General features: G+C 43.4%; 2 protein-coding genes across 2 annotated transcripts; both read left to right on the forward strand.

Annotated features, from left to right (window-relative positions):
- The first annotated feature begins 597 nt into the window (after positions 1-597).
- On the forward strand, positions 598-12,228 carry LOC115077418 (extracellular calcium-sensing receptor-like). The gene is made up of 6 exons (XM_029579706.1): positions 598-659; positions 1,275-1,566; positions 2,014-2,853; positions 5,648-5,875; positions 7,388-7,511; positions 11,318-12,228. Exons 1-6 carry the CDS (start codon positions 598-600, stop codon positions 12,226-12,228), a joined length of 2,457 nt encoding a protein of 818 aa, XP_029435566.1.
- A 3,680-nt stretch (positions 12,229-15,908) lies between these two features.
- Positions 15,909-25,211, forward strand: LOC115077419 (extracellular calcium-sensing receptor-like). Its single transcript, XM_029579707.1, has 6 exons — positions 15,909-16,111; positions 17,107-17,398; positions 17,768-18,613; positions 20,671-20,898; positions 22,776-22,899; positions 24,286-25,211. The coding sequence occupies exons 1-6, from the start codon at positions 15,909-15,911 to the stop codon at positions 25,209-25,211; spliced, it is 2,619 nt and encodes an 872-aa protein (XP_029435567.1).

Raw genomic sequence — 25,211 nt, forward strand, 5'->3', positions numbered from 1 at the left:
AAACAGGGCAATGGAGAAATAGCGTCAGAGAGAGGAAACTGAGAGAGAGAAAGCGAATGAGATAGAAACCGAGAGAGGGAGAGAGAAACCAGGAGATGTTTTTCTACATTTATATATGAAGCCTTCATTTTACATGCCATGAAATTCTAATTTAGATTTTCTGTACAAAGCCTTGGACATTAACTATGAAAGAGAGAGAGAGAGAGGAGGGAAGGGGAGGCTAGATCTCAGAAACCCCTTGAGTTGTATTTAAAATGTGGATTATTTTTAGTTTGGTAGGGAATATTTGGTAAGGCAACCTGTTTCTGCCTATCAGAGTTTGGAAGTTTGCGGGTTACAGTTTTTCCACGGTGCCACTGACCCACTGATGATCCTACCAGGTGTTTCCGCAAGATATTAAATAATTCCTCGGCAAGCCCCCCCCCCCCCCCCCCGATGCCAGTCTGCACCATGACACTTCTCAGACTGGTGGTTCTGCTGGTGATGCCCCCTCCACTCTGCAGGTCTCTCTCCCTGTCCAGGAGTTGTACCCTCCCGAGCCAGAAGGAAGTGGGCTTAATTCAGGATGGGGACATCCTGATTGCAGGAATAATCGAAATGCACATGAACTGGCAGAGAGCAGAGAACCAGATGGCAGGACAGCCCGATTTCTGCAATATGTAAGTTATTTGCTTTTCATTTTATCTTCAGTCTCCCAAACTGTTCTAAACGACTCCTGTTTAAGAGTGAACCTGGTAGGTGCTTCCAGTACATGTCTGTGTGTATCCCTTGTCAAGGAGGGCAACTGTTTGTGTTCTTTGCGTTTATCTCTGCTTTGAGGCTTACTTTAGATGCCACCTACGTGATTATTTATTTTTTCTCTGCTCTGTGACTCTTTAGTTTACTGGTTTACAAAAAACTTTCCTTGAACTTGTTAGCTGATCTTCTGCGTAAAGAGAACCTCAGCTTTTGTCTGTTCCTTTCATGGCTTTATAAGTCAGCCGGTTACCATCTGCCTGAAGAAGTCAGTGTCACAGTTCTGTAGGTTAAGGGTCATCATTGATTAACTGAGCCATATTGTACTGGAACTCTTGCCACCTTAGGAGAAAGAAGAGTGACAGATGTTCCTTCCAGAAGAGAGAGTTGCAGATATTCTAGGAAAAAAGACTGGAAGATAGGCAGATATGATCTGGAAGCCATAATAACAAAAACACCCAAGTCTGAAGCACTGAAAGATGATAAATTTTGCAGGAGTGGGCACACTGCCTGACAGTGGAGTTATATTTATTCCTCAGGTTGAACACAAAGGCCTACAGCTGGGCACAAGCCATAGTGTTCTCCATCAATGAAATCAATCGAGATCAAACGCTCCTCCCCAACATCAGCCTGGGCTTCCAAATCTACGACACCTGCTTCACAATCAACAGAGCCCTGAAAGGCACCTTGTGGATTCTGACGGGGCAGGAGAAGCCTGTCTTGAACTACCACTGCCAGAGCCAGGCATCGCTGGCGGCCATCATCGGGGAATCCAGTTCCACCGCTTCCATTTCCATGGCGAGGGTGCTGGGGCTTTACAGGTTCCCCCAGGTAAGATTAGGTCTTCTTAAATGAAATGTCCCCGTTTATCAAAGCAAACTGTTGGTAGAGTATTCATTCAGAATATGAAGACCGAGATTCCCGCAAGCACTACAGATCAATAAACAAATAAGAAAAGTTAACTCCACGGCCTTATTGTCAAGAAGGATTTTGCGAAGCAAAGAATTAGAAAAAAAACCCAACAAAACTGATTGAGAACAAATCCATTGAGTTAGTCCAGCAACTTTTCTCAGCTCCTTCGAACAATTAGACTCTGATGTTTTCCCAGGTTCAGTTGCTGCCTTGAAACTTCAACACAAGACTGAAATAAAAGTAGTGTGCAGATGCCTCCATAATTATAATAGGACAAATAATGTGTAGCACCTGGAAAATTCCTAGGCCCCTGTGTTGTAGGAGATCTGACCTTTCCTAACTTCACTGAACCCTCTGCTCTTTCAGATAAGTTATTATTCAACGAGTCCCATGCTGAGTGACAAGTTCCAGTTTCCATCCTTTTTTCGGATGATTTCCAGTGATGATGTGCAGGCCAATGGACTGGCTCAGCTTGTAGCCCACTTTGGCTGGACCTGGGTGGGGCTGCTGTCCAGCATGGGAGACTATGGTACAACAGGATCCCAAATCTTAAAAGTAGAGCTCTTCAAATTGGGTGTTTGCATTGACTTTCATGAAACAATTCCTATGGTTTCTTCAACCTTGCAAATCAAACGCATTTTGGAGGTAGTCAAGTGTTCATCAGCTAATATCATACTGGTTTATTCTCCATACACGTATTTCATTCCTGTGATAGAAGAGCTATCCAGAGCAAACATTAATGGCAAGGTATGGATTGCCTCAGAAGGTTGGTCCCTTGACTTCCACCTCCTAAAAACAGAATATACTCATATGTTAAGTGGCACCATTGGATTTGCAGTTCATGAAGGCGACATACCAGGGTTCAAGGAATTCCTTCTGAACCTTCATCCTTCTACCTCTCCAGGTGACATATTTATCAAACCATTATGGAAGGAGATCTTCGGGTGTTACTGGCCAAACTTGGAAAACAATTGGACCTCCTTAATCCACACAGATGTCAACACCCCCAGGATCATGTGCACTGGAGTTGAGAAGCTGGAAGAGTTTCAGATTCTGCGGCAGTTTGACATAACAATCAGCTATAATATGTACAATGCAGTTTATTCTGTGGCCCATGCCCTGAGGGATATGCATTCCTGTGTACCAGGGGAAGGTCCGTTCATAAATAGCACATGCGCTAACATCTGGAATTTCAAACCATGGCAGGTGAGAAATATCAATAAGTTTTATGTGTGAATTCTATGTGTTAGGAGCTCAGAAAATGTCATTATTTTGGATAGAAACTAACCGCTTCCACAGAAAAAAGAAAGCTAGGTATAATTATCTCGGATGACTTGACAGTTGCAGTAAGAGTAACAAAAACAATAGGAATATTAAAAGCATGCTTAGAAGCATTAGAAGAAATATCACCAGGATGAGAGAGAGATGTCATTGCACTTATATCAGTCGATGATGGCATCACAAGTTGAGTAATGAGTTCTGTTTTGTAGGCCATATCTTCAAAAGATCATTGAAAGGAGGGAAGCAGTTAAGAGGAGGAATAAGACAATGGTGCAGGGCCTACAATAAAAATCCTATGCAAAAAGGTTTAAGGAACTCAAAATGCGCTCGTAGGAAGAAAGAAGGAGACAAGGGGTTATGGTTAAGAGCATAAAATATGCCATGCTGGTTCAGACCAAGGTCCATTGGGCCTAGCATCCTGTTTTCAACAATGGCCAGTTTGGGTTGCTAATACTCGGCAGATCCCAAAAAGTATATCTGTTTTTTGTTGCGCACTCCCAGGGATAATGAATGCCTTTCCCAAATCTACCTGGCTAATAATTGTTTCTGAACTTTTCCTCCAGGAACTTGTCCAGAGCTCTTTTAAACGCCGCTATGCTAATCACCTCCACCACATCCTCTAGCAGCAGATTCCATAACTTGATTGTGTGCTGGGTGAAAAATACTCCCTACCATTTGTTTTAAATCTGCTGTTTTTCCATGGAGTGTCCCCTTGCTTTGGCATTATTTGATAGGGTAAATAACCATCCTTTATTTATCCGTTGCATGCCACTCTTGATTTTATAAACTTCCATTACATCTCAATCGTCCCTTTTTCAAACTGAAGAGCCTTAACCTCTTTAGCCTTTCTTCATAAGGGAGCCCTCGTTCCAGCTCCTTTATTATTTCTGTTGCCCTTCTCTGTACCTTTTCTAGTTTTGCTGTGTCTTTCTGAGATGGGGGTGACCAGGGCAGCACACAATACCCAAGTTGTGGGTTGCACCATGAAGCAATAGAGGGGTATTATGCTATTCTCCTCCATTCTTCATCCCTTTCCAGACATTTTCCAACATTCCGTTTGCTTTTTTTGACTGCTGAGGATTTCGAAGTATTGTCCATGAGGACTCTGAGGTCCTTTCCTTGGTGGTGATTCCTATTAAGGAACCCAGCATCGGGTGTATCTGTGGTTAGGATTATTTTTCCCTATGTGCATCCCTTTGCACTTGTCCACATTAAATTGCATTTGCCATTTAGATGCCCAGTCTCCTAGTCTTGCAAGTTTAACGTATATTCAGGGTCTGGATTGTTTTCATTTTCCCTTTAGTAACTATTTACAGGAAAAATTGTCTCTTTATCAAACATGAAAATTGCACACTGATAATTGTTTTTTACAATTATCTTTCAGATTTTTTTTTTTTTTGTAACAGGAAAAGGAAACAGAATTTTCATAATTGCCTCATCCCTTTTCCTGATGGGAGTCTAGTTCTCCACAGTTTTAGTCTATTACTCCATTTGAAAGGAAAGTTTCCAAAACTTGTCACTCAGATTTCCACTGGCCTACAGCTATCCTGGTGGTAGCACTTGTCTGCTACCTCCTCCAGAATCTTATGCAGGACTGAGAAAATCTCACCCTCCTGCTGACTATATGCACTTACTTCAAGTGCAATTTCAAAAAGAAATAAGCTTTAGACGTTTGGATATGGGAGAAACGATTGAAAATCTGACAGAATTTCATTGTTCTTCATGTTTCAATTTGACACCCCCCCCCCCCCCAAAAAAAGTCAGCCTAGGCCGGAACCCAGGTCTTGGCCTATTCCAGGCCCCAGCATCATGACACAGCCTCTAAACTGGGCCCTGATGGCCTGGGCCTTGGCCTGGGACTTGGCCTAGGGACTTGGGACCCAGCCTCAGGGTCAGGCCCAGCCTCAGGGTCAGGCCATGACCGAGACCCTGGTGTCAGGAATTGGTCTCTGGACAAGGCCTTGGTGTTAGGCATGGGCTTTAGCTTAGGTCTTGGCTTCGGAACCCTGCCTCCGGACTGGCCCCCAAAGAAGGAAATGGGCACAAGCCTTGGTCTAGGCCAAGGCTCTAGTATTGGGACCCAGACTCCAGGTCAGGCCCCAGCATCAGGCCTGGGCCTGGGCCTTGACTGAAATCCAGGTGTCAGGACCCGGCCTCTGGACTGGGACCCAGGCCTTGGTCTGGTGCTCAGCAGCTGCCATGGGCCAGATAACTATTTATTCAGCTATGTAATGGGCAGCAAGGGATGTAACAGTAGTAGGCTTTGATAGTTTCTCAGAAATATGGTAGACAAGTTGACTATACTATAAATCAAATGGCAAACAGGAAAACGATGGAACGTTTGAGGGCTGTGAGATCTTCATAGCACACAAGATGATAGAGCAAGGAAGAATTATAATAAGAGGTACAGAAGTGTTGGCAGGAACAACTGGGCAGATTTATGCCAACATTTATGATGCCACCATGTCATTTTATTGTCCGAGTCCATGAGATGGGCCCTCTAGAACTGGGCTGAAGCACTCATGTGGGACAGTTGACTAGGAAAGTACTCACTCCTGTCATCCATCCTCTAAATAAATGGAGAATTTCAATTTTAAGTGCTATGGGCTCATGATCTTTAAGGAGCATCAAATGAATCATTGAAATGAACAAACGTTTAGTAGCTGTATCATTACACAATTTGATAATAACCATGATGCATAATGTGTTTCTTCCCCAGCTTCTGTATTACCTGAAGAAGATACATTTCTGGAACAAAAATGGGGAGGAGATGTTCTTTGACAGCAGTGGCAACCCTCCCACTGTGTACGACATTGTCAACTGGCACCTGCAACCCGATGGCACTATCCACAATGTGAAGGTGGGAAGATTCGACTCCAGGGCACCCAAAGGACAGGAGATGACCATCAACATCAGTGCTATGCAATGGAATACAAAATACATGGAGGTACAAACCAACTGTACTCATCGTGAGAGGCAGCAGGAATTTTCTCATAACTTGATGTAAAGCCTAGAGAAATGGATTCAAGCACTTTCCATACCCTTATGTCTTCAGAAAGTCATTTACCCTCCTCCTTAAACCATCCTTACTCACTGTCTCAACAGTGTACCACCTAGTATGTCCTGTGCTGTACAGAGACCAATACTTCTCTGGTATTGTTAAACCAATTTTTGGTATCAGATTGCAGCATTGCTTTTTCTGTCCTAATTGCTCAATAGGTAGATTTTGTAATTAAGAAGGATAGATCCACAATATGTAACCTAGATCTGCATTCATCATAGATGATCAACCTTGCACAGCTGAGTTTAGATAGTTGGAATCTATACTCAATGCCTCCTTAACGGAAGGGATTCTTTAAGGGCCACTGAAACAAGCCTTATTAAATCCATAGTAAAGAAAAAAATCTCTTGATAATGGGAAGAAAGAAAATTTTAGGTCTAGGTCAAACATCCCCTAATGGGTAAATTAATCACATATTTTGTCTATAGTCAACTTGTGGGTTTCCTAGATGAAATCAATTACTTAGACAATTTCCAATCTGGTTTCTGTCCATACAGAAGCACAGAAACTATTTTGGTCTCATTAGTAGACAGTCTTCAATTTGCATTTAGAGGAGGGAGGCACTATGGGGTTGGCATAAAGGGAAAAGTAATACAAAATATAGCTGCACAATGTTGGGATCTATATCGGGAGTTACTACCCAGGAAAAGGATCTGGGCATCATCGTGAACAATACTTTGAAATCATTGGCTCAGTGTGTGACAGTGGTCAAAAAATTTAAATAGAATGGAAAGAATTATAAGGAAAGGAATGGAGAATAAAATGGAAAATGTCATAATGCCTCTGTACCACTCCATGGTGCGACCACACTTGGAGTACTATGTGAAGTTCTGGTCGCCACATCTCAAAAAAGCTATAGCACTGGAAAAGGTACATAGAATGGAGGCCAAAATAATAAAGGGGATGGAACAGCTCCCCTAAGGCTAAAGAGGATAATGCTCTTCAGCTTGAAGAAGAGACAGCTGAGGGGGGAATATCCTAGAGATTTATAAAATAATGACTGGAATAGAAAGGAGAAATGGAAATTGGTGTTTACTCTTTCAAAAAATACAAGGATTCAAAGGCACTTCATGAAGGTCATAAGTAGCACATTTAAAAGATGATTAAAATCTGGAATTCATTGTTGGAGGATGTGGTAAAGGCAGATACGAGGGTCAGTGATGTATGTGGCCATCACGCTAGTGGCAAGATCTGGAGTGTCTAGGGAGATAGAAGCAGCTGCCCATAGCTGAGACTTTCAAGCCTGCACCTACTCCCATTCCTTCCCAGGAATGTTCAACTACTGTCCTATAGATTAAATATCCTCTTTTACAGCAATCTCTTCAAAGTCAAATAAAAAACAATATGCAAGTTCTGAAAAAAATTTCCTTTCTCTCTCTCTTTCTTTCTCATCCTCAGGTACCACACTCTGTCTGCAGTGAGAGCTGTGGCCCTGGTTTCAGGAAGGCGGCCCAGAAGGGTAGGCCCCTCTGCTGCTTCGACTGCCTCCCATGTGCAGAAGGCGAGATATCCAACATGACAGGTACACAGCAACAGATAACAGTATTCATTAAATTTCATAAAGTGGAGTGGCCTACTGGCTAGAATTTAACTCACCTTGAACTACCAATGAAAAGGCATGAGCTAAATCTAAATACATAACCAAAAATAGGATAATTTTAAGACCAGTTAGTTATTGCTTTTGAGGCCAATTTTCAGCATCCAGGTAAAACTGCATGACTGAAAAATCTCCTCCTCAAATGTAGCTATAATTACGTGTGGCTTCCATGGTGCATGTTTGAAGGGACCCTCTAGGTCCCTCACTAGCTAAATTGTCCCTAGCTTAAGCCCTAGGCTGGGATTCAGTAGTTTGCAGACCGTCCCTTGCAGGCACCGCCACGAGGGGCTGGCCTGGATTGGTCAGCCAGCTCCTTAAAAGAAGGCTGTGTACGAGGAGCAGAGTGGCTTTCGGTTTGGTTCTGAGTGGAGAGAGGTGGAAGTTGGTAGCAGTGGTCCCCGGTTTTTTTTTAGGCTCTACAGCCCGATCCAGGGGAAGAGGCGGCTTCTTCCCTGGCCAGTACGCCCCAGGTCTGAAAGGGACCATCTTTGGAGAATGAAGAGAGGGTTTTGGGGAGAGCTGTTGGGTTTCCCCCCACGCACTGAGATTTTTTTTGCTCCTGGGGAGCCCGTTCCTGCCGCAGGAGAACTGTCACCTCTGCCCTGTGGTAGGGTTGGGATAAGCTGCTGCATTTACCTGCTGCCCAGAGCACAAGGAGGGACAGCAGTGACCTGATGGAGAAAGAAGAGAGAAGGAGTTTTGCAGAGAGTTTTGTTTCTGCTGTTCTGGGAGGAATTCTTTTGCCACCGGTTCCTGCTCACTGAGAAGGAGGACAGATTTTGGATTTTGAACACTTTCTGGACTTCTAACAGTAGAAGTCCAGAGAGAGAGAGAGAATCCGAGAGAGATAATAAGATCCAAGTCCCCACTGGAAGCCCATCTTCTAACATCTGGAGGGTTAGGTAATGGGTATGGCCTAGTACTGCCACCTTTGAGATACATGAAACTGCAAACTCTAAAAAAGCTCAAACCCCTACTTCACGCTCAAGACTTTCGAACAGTCGTGCAAACAATAATCTTTTCAAAACTCAACTATTGTAACACAATACTCCTTGGCCGATGGATCTGGCGGCGGCATTTTCAAAATGCCGCCGCCAGATCCATCACGAACATAAAAAAGTGCAACCACATTACACCCACACTAAAAGAACTTCACTGGCTTCCCATCAACCAAAGAATTCAATACAAAACTCTCACTCTCATCCACAAAAAAGTAAACAACAACGAGATGAACTGGCTAACACTGCCATTATCCCATACTCAACACAAAGAAACCTCAAGTCCTCAGACACTGGCCTCCTCACTGTTCCCAACTCCAAAACAGCCCACCTCACCTCAACCCGCAAACGAGCCATATCCGTAGCTGGCCCCACACTTTGGAACTCCCTCCCGCCCCTACTTAGAAATGAACCTTCCACCCAAGTATTCAAAAAACAACTCAAAACATGGCTCTTCAGAAAAGCCTTCCCACCAGATACTTAGCCCCCCCTCGAGCTCTACCCTGCCTCGAGCTCTACCCTGCCTTGAAAATGAAAACACTAACCGCTGTCACCCCCCTATGAAATCCTCCCCACAACCCCCTTCAATTTTCCGCCCTTGCCCACCCCTCTCCTCCCGCCCTCAAGGACTCCTTCCCAATCAACCACTCAAAGACTATATAAAGATCGTATTCTATAACTAATATTCCCAAGTTGCATCATTACAACATTATAATATAAATGCCTCTCTTTTCTTTAATACAAATTAACATGTTACAATGTAAAATATTTTCTATTATACAAGTTACCTAGTTACCATATTTTCCATGTTACAAGTTACCAAGATACCTTGTTACAATGTAAAATAAGCAGATATTGTCTTATATTTTCAGTTATATGTAAAACGATGTGATATCTCGATCGAATGTCGGTATATAAAAATAGTTAAATAAATAAATAAATAAATAAATACTGAGGAAAGAGGAGCCTTTAGTCTGTTTATTTTTGTGAGATGATAATTGGAGAATTCTGTTGAAAATTGGACTTCACATGGTTTGGTTGCAGTAAATATTTATTGACTCCCCCCCCCCCCCCGCCCTCCCCCACCAGAGTGTCCATTCAGAGTCAGAGGTGCCCTAAAGCAAAGGCATTGGAATAGTGAAAACAGCTGAGAGAGCTTCAAAAGAGAGGCTGAGCTTCCATCCCTGTGAGCCTAGAGCTCCGGAGAGAGAATCCTGCTCCCTGATGGAAGGAACTGCGGCACCCCCAGGGGCCTGCAGTGGACTGAGAGGTTCGAGCGTGCAGAAAGACAGGAGTAAAGTGGCCCCCCAGGGACAATAGTGTGCCCCTGCATTCCGGGAGCTCCCAGAAGAGGGGGGTTAAATGCAATTTTAACTGTATTAACAGGAGGCATTCCTGCGAGTATCTTTAGGTCAGGTAAAGAAAACTGCACGCAGACAGGGGATTTCCAAAAATATGCATGCCATTTTGGCTCCTTCTTGGTTACCTGCACAAATAGCAGGTGTGAACTAGGTGAATGCTTTTAATGCTGTGGACATTGCACCTGCTCATTTTCAAAATGGAAACAAACTGTGCCATTTTCCTCTGAGAATTCATGCAAAGTATACAGGCCAAGTAGCCCACGCACTTTGCCCACAATGTGAGCTATTAAAAATGACCCTCCCCTCATTATGATGTCACGAATGAATTCATGATCTTCTGGTGCTGGAGTCACCTACTACATTCACACCGTGGCTTGAAGAAGATTGTAACCGTACTACAATGGCAACTACTTGTAGGTGATTCTTCTACAGCTCAAAAGATGAAGCCCCTATTCTTGAAAAAATGTTGCAAGATTTAGTCAGGGGTGAAATGCATGCCTGACACTCTCAATGATGCCCAATTTAGATGCTTTTTCAGTTATTGTTGCTACTATGGTGCTTGTTGGAAAAGATGCAAAAGGCAGGGAATAAGATTTACACAGGCCACCACCAAGCTAAATATAGTCCAGAAATATTTTCAACTACCATAGAAATCCCAGGAATAAATCTAAAAATCAGAGGCTCCCATCATAATATACCTTCACTGAGTAATGTGACTGATTCTCCTAGAAAACCCTTACTTTCATTAGCCAAAATAATCTCAGCGCTTTTATGATGTTACTCAATCACATGACTGATGTCTTTGCTCTAATATACAAACAAGCTCTAAATAAATCATTAATTCCAGATCTATAGGAAAGAGAACTGGTGGAATAGAATCAATAACATTGAGCTATTGGCAGTCTAGGTAAATTATCCAGGTAAAATCTGGGTAACCTGAACCAGATATTCAGTGGAGCTACAGTGCTGCTGATTATACTGAGATAAATTAAAGTTATAGAGATAGGTTTATCTAGTTAAATTTAGGACTATATTACCAAACGATCAGACAGCTGGATAACTCTGAATATCAGATTTAAATGGGTAAATTATCCAGCTGTTTGGACCACCCTCAGAATGGCCCCCAGTTTAACTGGGTAAGTTTGATAAGTCCGAGCCATTTTACCATAGTGATAACTTTAAAAATACACAACTTATTTGGCTATCCGTAGCTTAGTTTTTTCAGTTATCTCAATTTAGACCTCATTGTATAAAATGCTATTAATACACACGATTATCAACGACATATCAATATTGCTTATCTAGAAAGATGATCTCATTATAAGGGCATGAGGCAGTTTTTTCACCATACACATGATTTTCTAATTTTTAGATTCCAATACCTGTTGGCAGTGTGCAAGTGATCAGTGGCCCAATGAGAGAAGAAGTGAATGCGTCTCAAAGAGAATAGAATTCCTCTCCTATCAAGAAGTCATGGGAATCATCTTGGCTGTTGTTGCCTTTTCCTTCTTCATCATCACAGCTGCCATATTGTACATTTTCATCAAGTACCGAGATACACCCATCACCAAAGCCAATAACCGAGAACTCTCCTTCCTCCTCCTCGGGGCGCTGATGCTGAGTTTTCTCTGTTCTCTGCTGTTCATTGGGGATCCTCAGCAAATAACCTGCTTGCTTCGTCAACCTGCCTTCGGCACCATATTTGTTCTTTGTGTCTCTTGTGTGTTGGCCAAGACCATTATGGTAGTCATTGCCTTCAATGCCACCAAACCCAACAGTAACTTGAGAGGATGGGTGGGTCCCCGGGTCCCCATTGTTACAGTTACTACTTGTACATTTATACAGGTCCTCATCTGTGTCACCTGGCTGCTGATCTGCCCTCCCTTCCCAGAGAAGAACATGAAACTGAAAACTGGCATTATCATATGGCAGTGCAATGAATGCTTAGATATTGCATTCTGGTGCATGCTGGGATACATGGGACTCTTGGCATGCATCAGCTTCCTGGTGGCCTTCCTTGCACGCAAGTTACCCGATAGCTTCAATGAAGCCAAATGGATCACGTTTAGCATGCTTGTGTTTCTGAGTGTCTGGCTGTCCTTCATCCCAGGCTATCTGAGTACCCAGGGGAAGTACACAGTTGCTGTGGAGATCTTTGGGATTATCACTTCCAGTGCAGGGATTCTCATTTGTATTTTTTTCCCCAAATGTTACATCATATTACTCAGACCTGAAAGGAACACTAGGGAACAGCTCTTTGGAAAAGTGACAAGAAGAAGATAAATACCAGCTAGGAATCTGTCATATTTATCCATATTCTATAACATCTGGTTACTGTTTGCAGTGCAGTTCTATTAGTCGTAATTGTCCTAGAGAACACTGAAAAGTGAAAACCTTCTATTTTTTGATACTTTGTTTTGGATCACCATAACAAATGCAATCACATGGGTCTCTTTTTCATGACTAGTGTTTTCAAATTATGTTGGAATTATATTACTGCTGTTTTTTTTCAGGAATGCCTACATTAACGTGATCTTTTGTTGGGTATGCTCAACCAGGCTCTCATTTAATGATGGTCTTAAACTGTATTTATCTGTCATAGAAATATAGGAACATGAAGCATGATGTCAGGTAAGGTCCATAAAAGCCATTGAATCTGATGTCCTTGTATCCTTACTGAGAAAACCGATTAACCAGACAACCTGACTTTGAAACACTGACTTCATGGAGACTGCTGGGGGGTGGTTTGGATTATGCAGTAAACTGAGCCCGCCTCTGAAGATAAATATGATAAAAATAGCATTTGTCATAAAATTATTCAGTTCACATCATGCAAATATGAGGTTGAGAGTTCTGCCACTGGTTAATTCTTATACAGGAAAAATTAAGGACAGTTTGTACCAAGTTGTGCCTAGAACGTGTTTTGAATCTTACTGTAGTAGCAGCATATAAAGAGATGTTAATTCTAAAATGAGGAACTATCATAGAAACATGGCATCATAGTAGATGATGGGAATGATACAGCAAGTATATATCCCAGCTGCCAGATAGGAGCTTGACCACTTGAAGGATATCACTTCGTAACTACAGTAAGTAGGTTTTAGTTTGCTTCCTCAATAGCTCTCTACCATCCTACATGACCATACAAGATCCCATACTTAATCCAACATGACTACAGGTGTCATGTGAAGAAACTCCTCCTCATCACAGTGGAATAAAACCAAGGCCTGGACATGGCAGAGCTCCCCTTAGTCAGGAAGGGCTAGAGCCAGCAGGAACCCGCACCCAATGGTAACAGAGCAGCAGAGCTAGGGCCCCTCCCACCAAGAAGGATGGAGACCCAGCAGCAGCAGTGGAGATTTGTACTCCCAAAGAGTACCCAAAAGAAATGCCCAAAAGGTGATTGGGAATGGGGGAGTTTCACACATGTGTATACGTTATTTATATTTATTTAATGTGATGTAAATGTTATATTTGTATTGTGTTAACTGTGTTGAGGGAGATTCAAATTCCAATTTAAAAAATTTACTCAATCACACAAAATAAATTTGGAGTTAATGTACTTAATGTTATCAATTTGATTATGCAAACTTGGGGCACACTGGGACAGCTGTGTGTGTGTATGTATGTGTGTGTGTGTATGTGTGTGTGTGGTGGAGGTATCTCAGTACTGGAAGAGGAAGGGGTGCCTCAGCGTTGGATTGAGATGCATTGCAGAGCTGAATGTGTGTGTGTGTGTGTGTGTGTGTGTTGGAGGTGTCTCAGTACTGGAAGAGGAAGGGGTGCCTCAGCGTTGGATTGAGATGCATTGCAGAGCTGAATGTGTGTGTGTGTGTGTGTGTGTGTTGGAGGTGTCTCAGTACTGGAAGAGGAAGGGGTGCCTCAGCGTTGGATTGAGATGCATTGTAGAGCTGTGTGTGTGTGTGTGTGTGTGTGTGTGTGTGTGTGGTGGAGGTGTCTCAGTACTGGAAGAGGAAGGGGTGCCTCAGCGTTGGATTGAGATGCATTGCAGAGCTGAATGTGTGTGTGTGTGTGTGTGTGTGTTGGAGGTGTCTCAGTACTGGAAGAGGAAGGGGTGCCTCAGCGTTGGATTGAGATGCATTGCAGAGCTGTGTGTGTGTGTGTGTGTGTGTGTGTGTGTGTGTGTGGTGGAGGTGACTCAGTACTGGAAGAGGAAGGGGTGCCTCAGCGTTGGATTGAGATGCATTGTAGAGCTGAATGTGTGTGTGTGTGTGTGTGTGTGTGTGTGTGTGTGTGTGTGTGTGTTGGAGGTGTCTCAGTACTGGAAGAGGAAGGGGTGCCTCAGCGTTGGATTGAGATGCATTGCAGAGCTGTGTGTGTGTGTGTGTGTGTGTTGGAGGTGTCTCAGTACTGGAAGAGGAAGGGGTGCCTCAGCGTTGGATTGAGATGCATTGCAGAGCTGTGTGTGTGTGTGTGTGTGTGTTGGAGGTGTCTCAGTACTGGAAGAGGAAGGGGTGCCTCAGCGTTGGATTGAGATGCATTGCAGAGCTGTATGTGTGTGTGTGTGTGTGTGTGTGTGTGTGTTGGAGGTGTCTCAGTACTGGAAGAGGAAGGGGTGCCTCAGCGTTGGATTGAGATGCATTGCAGAGCTGTGTGTGTGTGTGTGTGTCTGTGTGTGTGTGTGTGTATGGCGAGGGAGGGGATGTCTCAGTACTGGAATAGGAGGGAGTGCTGCAGGGCAGGATTGAGGTGCATCAGTTTACATATTTGTTGTGGACTATTTAACTTGAAGCTAGAACTTATAAGGTGAATCAATATATCTCTCCGTTTCTAAGTTCTTACTCTTGTCTCTTTCTTTAGCTCTCTGTACGTGACCTCAGGATGAGTCATTTTATTTTCCCGTGCCTCAGACCAACTGTCATTAATAAAAATTGTAATAATAATAACATTGTTCTTTGCACTCTTTTCTCACTGGCAACTTTTATATCATCAAGACAGAAGAAAATACTCCCAGGCTGCCCATTCCAGGGGCGGATGAACTTTAACTTCTGAGCTATCATGTTTAGGGAATCAGTGAGATGTATAAACCCTGAGTATTAATCACATTATCATCTTCATTAAGAAGTTTCTACATCCTTACCCTCACTGGACCTTTCTACCCTTCATTTTCATAGTCAGTTGAAATCAGCAAGGAGTAACAACTCTATTCCTCCTCCGATGGGATCTGGAAGAAATGAGAGACAATTACAGGATAATTCTCTCCGGAGGGAGATCTCTCCTTGTCAGAGGTGGGGAGGAACGAGTATAAATGTAGGCAGGATCCAGGGGCAGTCACCACTGTGGTGAGACGTCAGGTCCTGGGGAGTCTCTGGATAGATTCAAACTTTCCAAACTCTATAAGGATACCGCCAGGGAATGTAGATTTCAGATGTCATAACAAGAATTTCCATTTATTTCCAGATTTGCATTAGGATTTTTTTTTTTCCACATTTGGGTCTTCCCTGACCAGTTCCAGGGCTGTAATGTTGGCATTAGTCAACAGGTTTCCAATCTCACAGCTGAGCTTTCTCCTGTCTATTAGCACAGGCCTGTGAGGGGAGCTTTCAGGGCACCTATGCTTTGACTCTCATGGTATTCGGGGTGGAGAAAATGATATTCTATGCCATAAGAGGAAGGGAATGAAGATGAGAAACAGGGAGATGAAGAAAAAGAGTCAGAGAGAAACAATCAGAGAAGGGGAATGAGGTTGACTCAAAGGGACTGAGAAAGTGTCAGGGAGAACTGTAGACAGAGGTTTTATATTTTTCTAGTTCTGTTCATTGCTAGCTGGGCATGATCCACCAGGGATAAGTTTCTAAATACTCTTGAGGAGGTGACCTGCCCCTATATGCTGCAATTTGCTTATTAGAAGATGGTGGTCAGGATTTGTCCTTTGTGCTATTGACCCTTTCTGACTGACTCAAGCATTCCTGCAGGTCCTTAATCGTTCCTCAGCCTACGCAATGGCACTTTTGGGGCTGGTTCTGCTGGTGATGTCCCCTTCTAGTGACCATGCTGCCTCCATGGCCCAAGGCTGCACGCTCCAGAGTCAGGAAGAGGTGGGCTTTGCGCAGGAAGGGAACATCCTGATCGGAGGAATAATTGCAATGCACCAAAGCATTCTCAGAACTGAGAACCAGATCGGACAGACTGATCTCTGCAATAAGTAAGATGTCTGCTTTGTATTTTCATATTAAGTCTCCTGTGCTCTTCTAACAATCAGCTGTGTAAAAATGATGTGGGTGATGCCTGTGTGTGTATCTGTCTGTGTCTCCCAGTTTGTGCTACCTTTGTGTGTTTCTGTTCTGACTCCCTGCCTGTGCTGCCTGTGCATTTTTTGCTCTGTGACTCCCTGCAAGAGCTGCCTGTATATGCATGTGTGTGTCTGCTCTGTGACTTCCTATGAGTACTTCCTAGGTGTGTGTGTGTGTGTTTGTCGGTCTGCATCTGCTCTCTGACTACCTATGAGTACTTCCTAGGGGTGTGTGTGTGTGTATGTGTGTGTGTGTGTCTGTCAGTCTGCATCTGCTCTGTGACTACCTATGAGTGCCTCCTATTTGTGTATAAGTGTGTGTGTCTGTTCTGTGACTCCATCTATGCGTGTCTCTTCTCTATGACTCCCTGTAGGTGCTGCCTGGGTGTGTGTCTTGCTTTGTGGCTCAGAGTGGATGCTGCCTGTGGTTGTCTCTGCTCTCTGACTCCCTCAGCTGGGGAGGAGACTGTGTGTGCATTTCTCTGCTTTGTAACTCCCAGCTCACATCTGCCTTTACTGTTACAAATCGCACCCTTTAATCCTGTTAGCTACTGTTCTGTGTATCAGGAGCCTCAGCCTCAGCCTTTTCCTTTATTTGCACCATCAGACAGTCACCCGATCACTGTCTGATGGTGCCACAAGCCAGAAGTCAGTGTCAGGGTTCTATAGATTAGGGGTCATAGGTGACTGCCACAAGAAGGGACTGGAACCACTGCTTCCTTAGGGAATTTCAGAGGATAAAGCCCAGAAACCAGTACATGAGAAATTCTAGAAAAAGAAAAGGACTGGCATCTAGGCAGATATGATCTGGAAGTCATAAAACAGAAGCACACAAGCTTGAGGCAACCAAACATGAGCAGAGGATGACCCTCACACCTGATGAGTATGGAATTACATTTACTCCTCAGACTAAACACCAAGGCATATGGCTGGGCACAAGCAATAGTATTCTCTATCGGTGAAATCAACCGAGACCAAACCCTTCTGCCCAATATCAGCCTGGGCTTCCAGATATATGACACCTGCTTCTCAACTACCAGAGCCCTGGGAGGCACCATGTGGATGCTGACAGGGCAGGAGAAGCCCATATTGAACTATCGGTGTCAGAACCAGGCATTACTGGCAACCATAATTGGAGAATCCAGTTCTACCTCCTCCATGACCATGGCGAGGATGCTGGGACTTTACAAATTCCCGCAGGTAAGACGTGGTCTCCTTATATGAAATGTTCCCATTTGGCAATGAGATTGATGTTACGGTAATAAAGCAAGGTGTGAAGATCAAACTCATACGTGCACTTAGAGACCAATGAACAAGTAACAACATATGTCTCCTTGGCCTAATTCTCAAGAAGGGTTTTACCAGTGCTGCAGCATAGACAAAATAAATCCTGCTTAATAATATAATGTATTCAATTAGCATTAGATAGCTCCTTCAAAATATTCAAATTGCTTTTATTTCTGAGCTCTGTTCCTGCATCTGATAGTTCTACCCAAACTTTGGTTAAAAATTGCTATATTAGTTACTGTCTATACAATGATGATGAATACATTCTTAATGCTTTTTTAGATAAGTTATTTCTCAACGAGTCCCGTACTGAGCGACAAAGTCCAATTTCCATCTTTTTTCCGGATGATTCCCAGCGATGATGTCCAGGCTCTGGGACTTGCTCAACTGGTGGCCCATTTTAGCTGGACCTGGGTGGGGCTGCTGTCTAGTGAGAGTGACTACGGAACTGTGGGATCTCAAATCTTGAAGAAGGAGCTCTCTAAGCTGGGCGTCTGTGTTGCCTTTCAAGAAACGCTGCCTATGGTTTCCCAAGCCATGAAAATCAAACACATCACAGAGGTGATCAAGGATTCATCTGCCAATATCATACTGGTTTTTGCTCCATACTCTTATTTCATATTTGTGATAGAGGAGCTATTTAGAACAAATATCACTGGCAAAGTATGGATTGCCTCTGAAGGCTGGTCCATCGTCTTCCATCTCTTAAAGAGAGAACATGCTCATATGCTGAGAGGCACCATTGGGTTTGCAGTTCATGAAGGTGAGATGCCAGGGTTCAAGGAGTTTCTTCTCAAGCTTCATCCTTCTACTTCTCCAAGTGACATATTTATCAAATCTTTGTGGAAGGAGATCTTTGGGTGCCACTGGCCCAAACCTGAGGCAAACGTGACCACCTTAGCCAGTACGGATGCTACCACTCCCAGGATCATGTGCACGGGAGCTGAAAAGCTGAAAGAATTTAATGGTCAAATTCCACGACAGTTTGACATGACAATCAGCTACAGTATGTACAATGCAGTTTATTCCGTGGCCCACGCCCTTCAGGACATGTTTTCCTGCTTGCCAGGGGAAGGGCCCTTCACCAACAAAACATGTGCTACCATTCGCAATTTCAAACCTTGGCAGGTGAGAAGCAGCAGTTAGTTTTATGATGGAACTGCATGCGTGAATAACTACAAAAAATGTAATTGTTTTAGAAAAGAACAGTCAACAGTTTCAAAGGGAAAGGACTTAGGGATAATCTCGTGACCTGAAGTTTCCAATCAGTATAGTAAAGCAGTAATTTAAGTTAACAGCATAATCAGGTGCATAAGAAAGTTATCACCAGCAGGAAAAAAAAGGAGGTCATATTGTCCTTTTATAAATCACTACTGAAGCCCCACCTTGAGTACTATGTTCAGTTGTGGAGGCCATAATTTCACAAAGACACTGATGGAATTGAAGCAGTTCAATGAATTGCTACTAAAATGGCACTTCCCTGCAATACAATGATACAGAGCCTACACAGAGAGGTTTAAGGAACACATGTAATACTCAATTAGAAGAAAGAAAATGGAGAATATGATGGAAACATCCAAATATATTGCACACTTCAATAGAGTACCAATAGCAGTGTTTGCTATAGGGAAAAAAAATCTCATGAAGCTGGAAGGAGGAAGTATGAGGAAATTCTTTAATAAGAGGATGATGGATGTTTGGAATAGTCTCTCAGCAGAGGTGGTAGTAACCAGAACTTTGACCGAATTAAAGTAGGCTTTGGGCACACATAGAGGAGAGTAGGAGAAGGGGGTTGAGCTGAAGAGAAAGGAGGGTCTTAGGTTTTGTAGTTTGGTTTGTTTGTTTATTTATTTATTTATTTATTTATTTATTTATTTAAAGGCTTTTCTATGCCAACATTCGTAAGGCACATCATGCCAGCTTACATTGAACTGATAAAAGGAAATACAAAGAACAAAATTTTAGGAATAGACACTACGGGGTAGATTTTCAGAGCCCTGCTCGCCTAAATCCACCCAAAACCGGGTGGATTTAGGCGAGCAGGGCCCTGCGCGCCGGGAAGCCTATTTTACATAGGCCTCCCGGCGCGCGCAGAGCCCCGGGACTCGCGTAAGTCCCGGGGTTCTCGGAGGGGGGCGTGTCGGGGGCGTGTCGGGGGGCGGGCCCGGTCGTCGCGGCGTTCCGGGGGCGTGTCGGCAGCGTTTTGGGGGCGGGTACGGGGCGTGGCTACGGCCCGGGGGCGTGGCCGCGCCCTCCGTACCCGCCCCCAGGTCGCGGCCCGGCGCGCAGCAGGCCCGCTGGCACGCGGGGATTTACGTCTCCCTCCGGGAGGCGTAAATCCCCCGACAAAGGTAAGGGGGGGGTGTAGACAGGGCCGGGCGGGTGGGTTAGGTAGGGGAAGGGAGGGGAAGGTGAGGGGAGGGCAAAGGAAAGTTCCCTCCAAGGCCGCTCCGATTTCGGAGCGGCCTTGGAGGGAACGGGGGGAGGCAGCGCGGCTCGGCGCGCGCAGGCTATACAAAATCGATAGCCTTGCGCGCGCCGATCCAGGATTTTAGTGGATACGCGCGGCTCCGCGCGTATCTACTAAAATCCAGCGTACTTTTGCTTGAGTCTGATGCCCAAGCAAAAGTAGGCTGATCGCGCTTCTTTTAAAATCTACCCCTACATGTTCATCATCCCGGAAATGGTAGAAGGCCACAAAGGGCCTTATGTGCACTGAGTGGTAGTATAGGTACATTAAGATCCCTGGAAAAAATGGTAAAGGTTGAGCAGTATGGAGTAGTAGTAGAGTTTTGTATTTCCTCAGAAACAGCTGGGAAAGGAGAAAGTCGCATTGCATGGGACTTGCGACCTGGATTGGCCACTGTTAGAAACAGGGTACTGGGCTTGAGGGACCTTTGGTCTGGCCCAGTATGACAAGTTTTATGTTCTTATGGACGACAGGACAGAGAAAAATGGATAAAATAGATAGTGACCTCTTGCAGGTAGTCAAGCTTGTATAAACAACTGTGAAATCTCAATAGTATAGAGAGTAACATTATACAGAAAGGAGGATTTCAGTTTATAGTGCTATGGGTCAAGGGTTTTAAAGAATCACTGAATGAACCATGTTGAAATGAACAAAATTTTAGTAACTGTTATACTGCATGCCTAAACCATGTCAATGTTACATATTCCCTCCATAGCTTCTATATTATATGAAGAAGGTACACTTCAGGAACAAGATGGGGGAGGACATTTACTTCAACAGCGGTGGCAGCTCTCCCACTGTGTATGATATCGTCAACTGGCATCTGCTACCTGATGGTTCTATCTATGGTGTGAAGGTGGGGAGCTTTGACTCCAGGGCACCTATGGGACAGGAGCTGTCCATCAACATCAGCGCCATGCAGTGGTACATGCAACACACAGAGGTACAATCCTACTGTTCACACAGCAAGAAGAAGCAGACATTTTCTCAGAAGTTGTTGCAAAACCTGAAGTTAGGGATTAAAGTACTTACAATACTGTTATATCTTCAGTGAGGCATTGAGCCTCCCTCTATTGCTCTCCTGAAGTTATCCTTACTCACTGTCTCAACATTGTGTCACCCAGGGTCCTATAAAACCTGAACATGGCAACCCCATGCCACTGCTACATGGTATGAAGTTGGGAGACTTACTTTACTTGCTTCTGCTTAACCTTACTACCTTATTGCCATTTCCTGTAGCATTTGCCAAGCAATGATTGCAGCTTCTGCCTTCCCTCACGCTGTAAAGTATTTGGGGAGACAATTGGTATGACTAGTACGCTAAAGCAAATTTCTTTGAACCTTAAATACATTTAGAGGAGGATAAGTCAGCTACTTTTAAATAAATTAAGTTTTTGGCAACTAAAATTTAATTTAAAAAAGTATTGAGCCATGCATTTAGGGTACAGCACTGATGTACACCAAACAAGAAAGGGATCGTGGGGTGATCATATTTGATAATGTCAAGGTTGGAAAATAGTTCAATAGAAAAGTGGTTAAAGGAAGAACATGCTAGGGTACACAATGAGAGGTATAACAAGTGGTAAAAAGGAGGTGACAATGCTCTTAACAAATCATTGGTAAGATCTCATCTGGAGTATTATGTCCAGTTCTGGAAGCTGTACCTCCTAAAGGATATAGATAGGCAAGGCAATCCAGGGAAGAGCTTCAAAATGGTGCAAGGTCTACATTCTAAGTCTTATAAAAAAAGACTTAAAGTCCTAAATGCATAAATACTAGAGGTGAGGAAGGGGAGGGAGTATCTGATAGAAAATAAATCAAATGTATAAATGATGTACAAGAAGCATATTCAGTGGAAAGAAGTTTCTAGAAACAGAGGTCATAGAATGAGGCTCAACAGTGGCGGCACCCCTCGACAGAAAGAATGGTGGACACATGGAACGGCCTCACTCGGGAGTCAGTGGAGTAGCAGAATTTAAGAAATCCTGCGTTAAGAACAGAGGAACCTGAGTTGTAAGCAGGTGTATGCAAAGCTGGAAGTTAAGTGGGATCTACAGTATGCTATTGCAACAGGAAAGGAATCTGAGCAGACCAGATGGACCTTAAAGTTTTTATCTGGCATAATATTCTGTTTCTAATCATTCTTTGGATCATCGATGTCAGCGACATATTGTCAAGACACATACTAGCACTGCCAAATAAATCAGTATATTAGAAAGATATGGCACCCAAGTCCTGATATATGTCCAGCACCTTCTGAAAACTAGTGTCATCATGTTCTATCCAAGTAAGTGTAAGGGTCATTGTGTTTAATTAGGGGACATACCCTAGAAGATGTTGAGTTATCTTAAGTGAAGCAGAAATTCTTTCTGCTAATCAGCAACATGACGTTTCTGGTGATACATTAAGGGGGCAATTTACAATGCATTTTCCATAGGTGAACTTTCAAAATTGGTCTCCAAGACTTGATTTACTAAGGCTTTTTTCCTCATTCTGTGTCTATGGATGGTCACGAGGGAATGACTATCTACTCTCAATAGTTTGTTGTTCCATTTCTCTGTTTTACGCCTAATTAACAGACAAGAGGCAAAAGCCAGGGCCATTTAGCTGGTTATGCTGGTTGGCATGATGGACCATATAAAACATGCACATTGGTTAATGGATGTGGCCACCCTGCCAATGTCAGGATATGGAGTATCCAGAACAATAGACCCACCTGTCCTGGTGCCCATAGCTGAGATCTTCCTGTCAGCAACTAATTCTGCACCTTCTCCTTCCAAAGAGAATATCCTTCTCTCTCACTCTCCCTCCCTTCCTTAGGTACCTCATTCCACGTGCAGCAAGAGCTGTCTTCCAGGGCACAGGAAGGCTCCTCAGAAAGGAAGGCCTCCCTGTTGCTTCGACTGTCTCCCATGTGCGGAAGGGGAGATTTCCAACATGACAGGTATAGAATATTTTATCATTGTGTTGGTGCGGGGAGGGGGGGGGGAGGAGGAGGGAAAGGAGGGGGAAATTGTTAAACTTTCTGTTCATGGACTTTCTCAAAGAGAAAGGACATGCACACCTTCACTTTGGGTATAAAGTACCCGAGGACATTTGCACTTACTTTTGATACAAGGAGGTTGTTTTTTTATCGTGGAAAACAACACTTGTAAAGTTGAAAGAACAAGCTACATGTGTTATTTTCTGACCCTGCCCAAAACATGACTCCTCTACGTGTTGCTAAAAGTATGCAACTCCCATCAATTTATTTATTTATTTATTTATTTATTTATTTATTGTCTTTTAATTATTCCGCCGATCCATGAAGATCTCAGCAGAGTATAATATATACACAAATAACATTGTACATAGAACTAACATAATGCATAAGCAACAAATAAAAATCACATTTTAATATAATAACAAGGTGTGCACTTTTAGCCATCTTTTGGGCTGGCAATTTTTGGGTGGCCACTTTGTGCACATAAATCACTGTTCATACTGATGAATGATTGAAAATAGAATGTCTTTATTTTAACATCTGGTTACTGACATGATAACATCATAACCTAAAGAGCTCTGTGATCTGTTGGTGCAAGAATGATCCTCTCTATTCATAATTCAAAGGCCAAGTTTCAAAGCAATTTCCATGGCTAAAACACTATTTTTTCCCCTGCATTTAAGTTGGATATCTGAAAACGTTGACAAGGCTACGATGCATGGACCTTTAGCCACATTGAGTGGAAGGCATTCCTAGAGGAAGAAAAACACATGTGTAGATTGCATTTTAAAGGCTGGTGTGCACACATGACCTGTCGGTGCCCAAATAGGGATTTAGACCTCTTATATTTAGGGGATTTTAAAAAATATTTTGTTTTGCTAATATGGTACCTGCTGGAAAAGGTGCATTGGGCAAGGAGCATGATCTTGTAAGGGTTGCTCATACAGTCACCAAACTAAAGGTTCATCACTAATATTTTCATCTGCTTTATAAATCACAGGAATGAATCTGATAATCGACAGGCTCCAGCCAGAATATACCACCAGAGTGATGAGAGCAGTGACTCCTGCAAAGCTAGTAAAAGATCTTAGCCTCCGATAGAATCAATTATTGCACTCATTTAAGGCTTCACTCAGTAAGATGACTGATGTCTTATCTGAAAACGTATTTAAAAAACTCAGTACCATTGTGAACCTATGGAATAAGAAAGTGATGGATTATATAAAATTATGATAGATACTCCCAGGAGATATCACTTACTGCTTCTCTAGACAAAACATCTAAGTATCATGGAAATAGATAGTTTTCTCAACTTACATCATAAATATCTGATTTTCTGATTTCCAGATTCCAATGTCTGTTGGCAGTGTGCAAGTGATCAATGGCCCAATGAGAGAAGAAGTGAATGTGTCCCTAAGAGAATAGAATACCTCTCCTATCAAGAAGTCATGGGAATCATTTTGGCTGTTGTTGCCATTTCCTTCTTCATCATCACAGCTGCTATATTGTGGGTTTTCATCAAGTACCGAGATACACCCATCGTCAAAGCCAATAACCGAGAGCTCTCATTCCTTCTCCTCGGGGCGCTGATGTTGAGTTTTCTCTGTTCCCTGCTCTTCATTGGAGAACCTCAGGCAAAGACCTGCTTGCTTCGTCAACCTGCCTTTGGCATCATCTTTGTCCTCTGTGTCTCTTGTGTATTGGCCAAGACTGTCATGGTGGTTATTGCCTTCAAAGCCACCAAACCTAGCAGTACATTTAGAGGGTGGTTGGGGCCCTGGGTCCCCATTGTGATAGTTTCTGCTTGTACATTTATACAGGTCGTGATCTGTGTCACCTGGCTGCTGCTCTGTCCCCCCTTCCCAGAGCGGAACATGAAACTGAAGACTGGCATTATCATATGGCAGTGTAATGAATGCTTAAATGTTGCTCTCTGGTGCATGCTCGGATACATGGGACTCTTGGCATGTGTCAGCTTCCTGGTGGCCTTCCTTGCTCGCAAGTTGCCTGACAGCTTTAATGAAGCCAAATGGATCACGTTTAGCATGCTCGTGTTTCTGAGTGTCTGGCTGTCCTTCATCCCTGGTTATCTGAGCACCCAGGGAAAATACACGGTCGCTGTGGAGATCTTTGGGATCATCTCTTCCAGTGCAGGGATTCTTGTCTGTATTTTTTTCCCTAAGTGTTATATTATATTGTTGAGACCTGACAAGAATACCCGAGAGCAGCTGTTATCGAAAGGGGCTAAGAACAAGAAGATAAAAGCCATTTAG

Source organism: Rhinatrema bivittatum, chromosome 16, assembly GCF_901001135.1.
Source record: "Rhinatrema bivittatum chromosome 16, aRhiBiv1.1, whole genome shotgun sequence".
In the NCBI taxonomy this organism is placed as follows: domain Eukaryota; kingdom Metazoa; phylum Chordata; class Amphibia; order Gymnophiona; family Rhinatrematidae; genus Rhinatrema; species Rhinatrema bivittatum.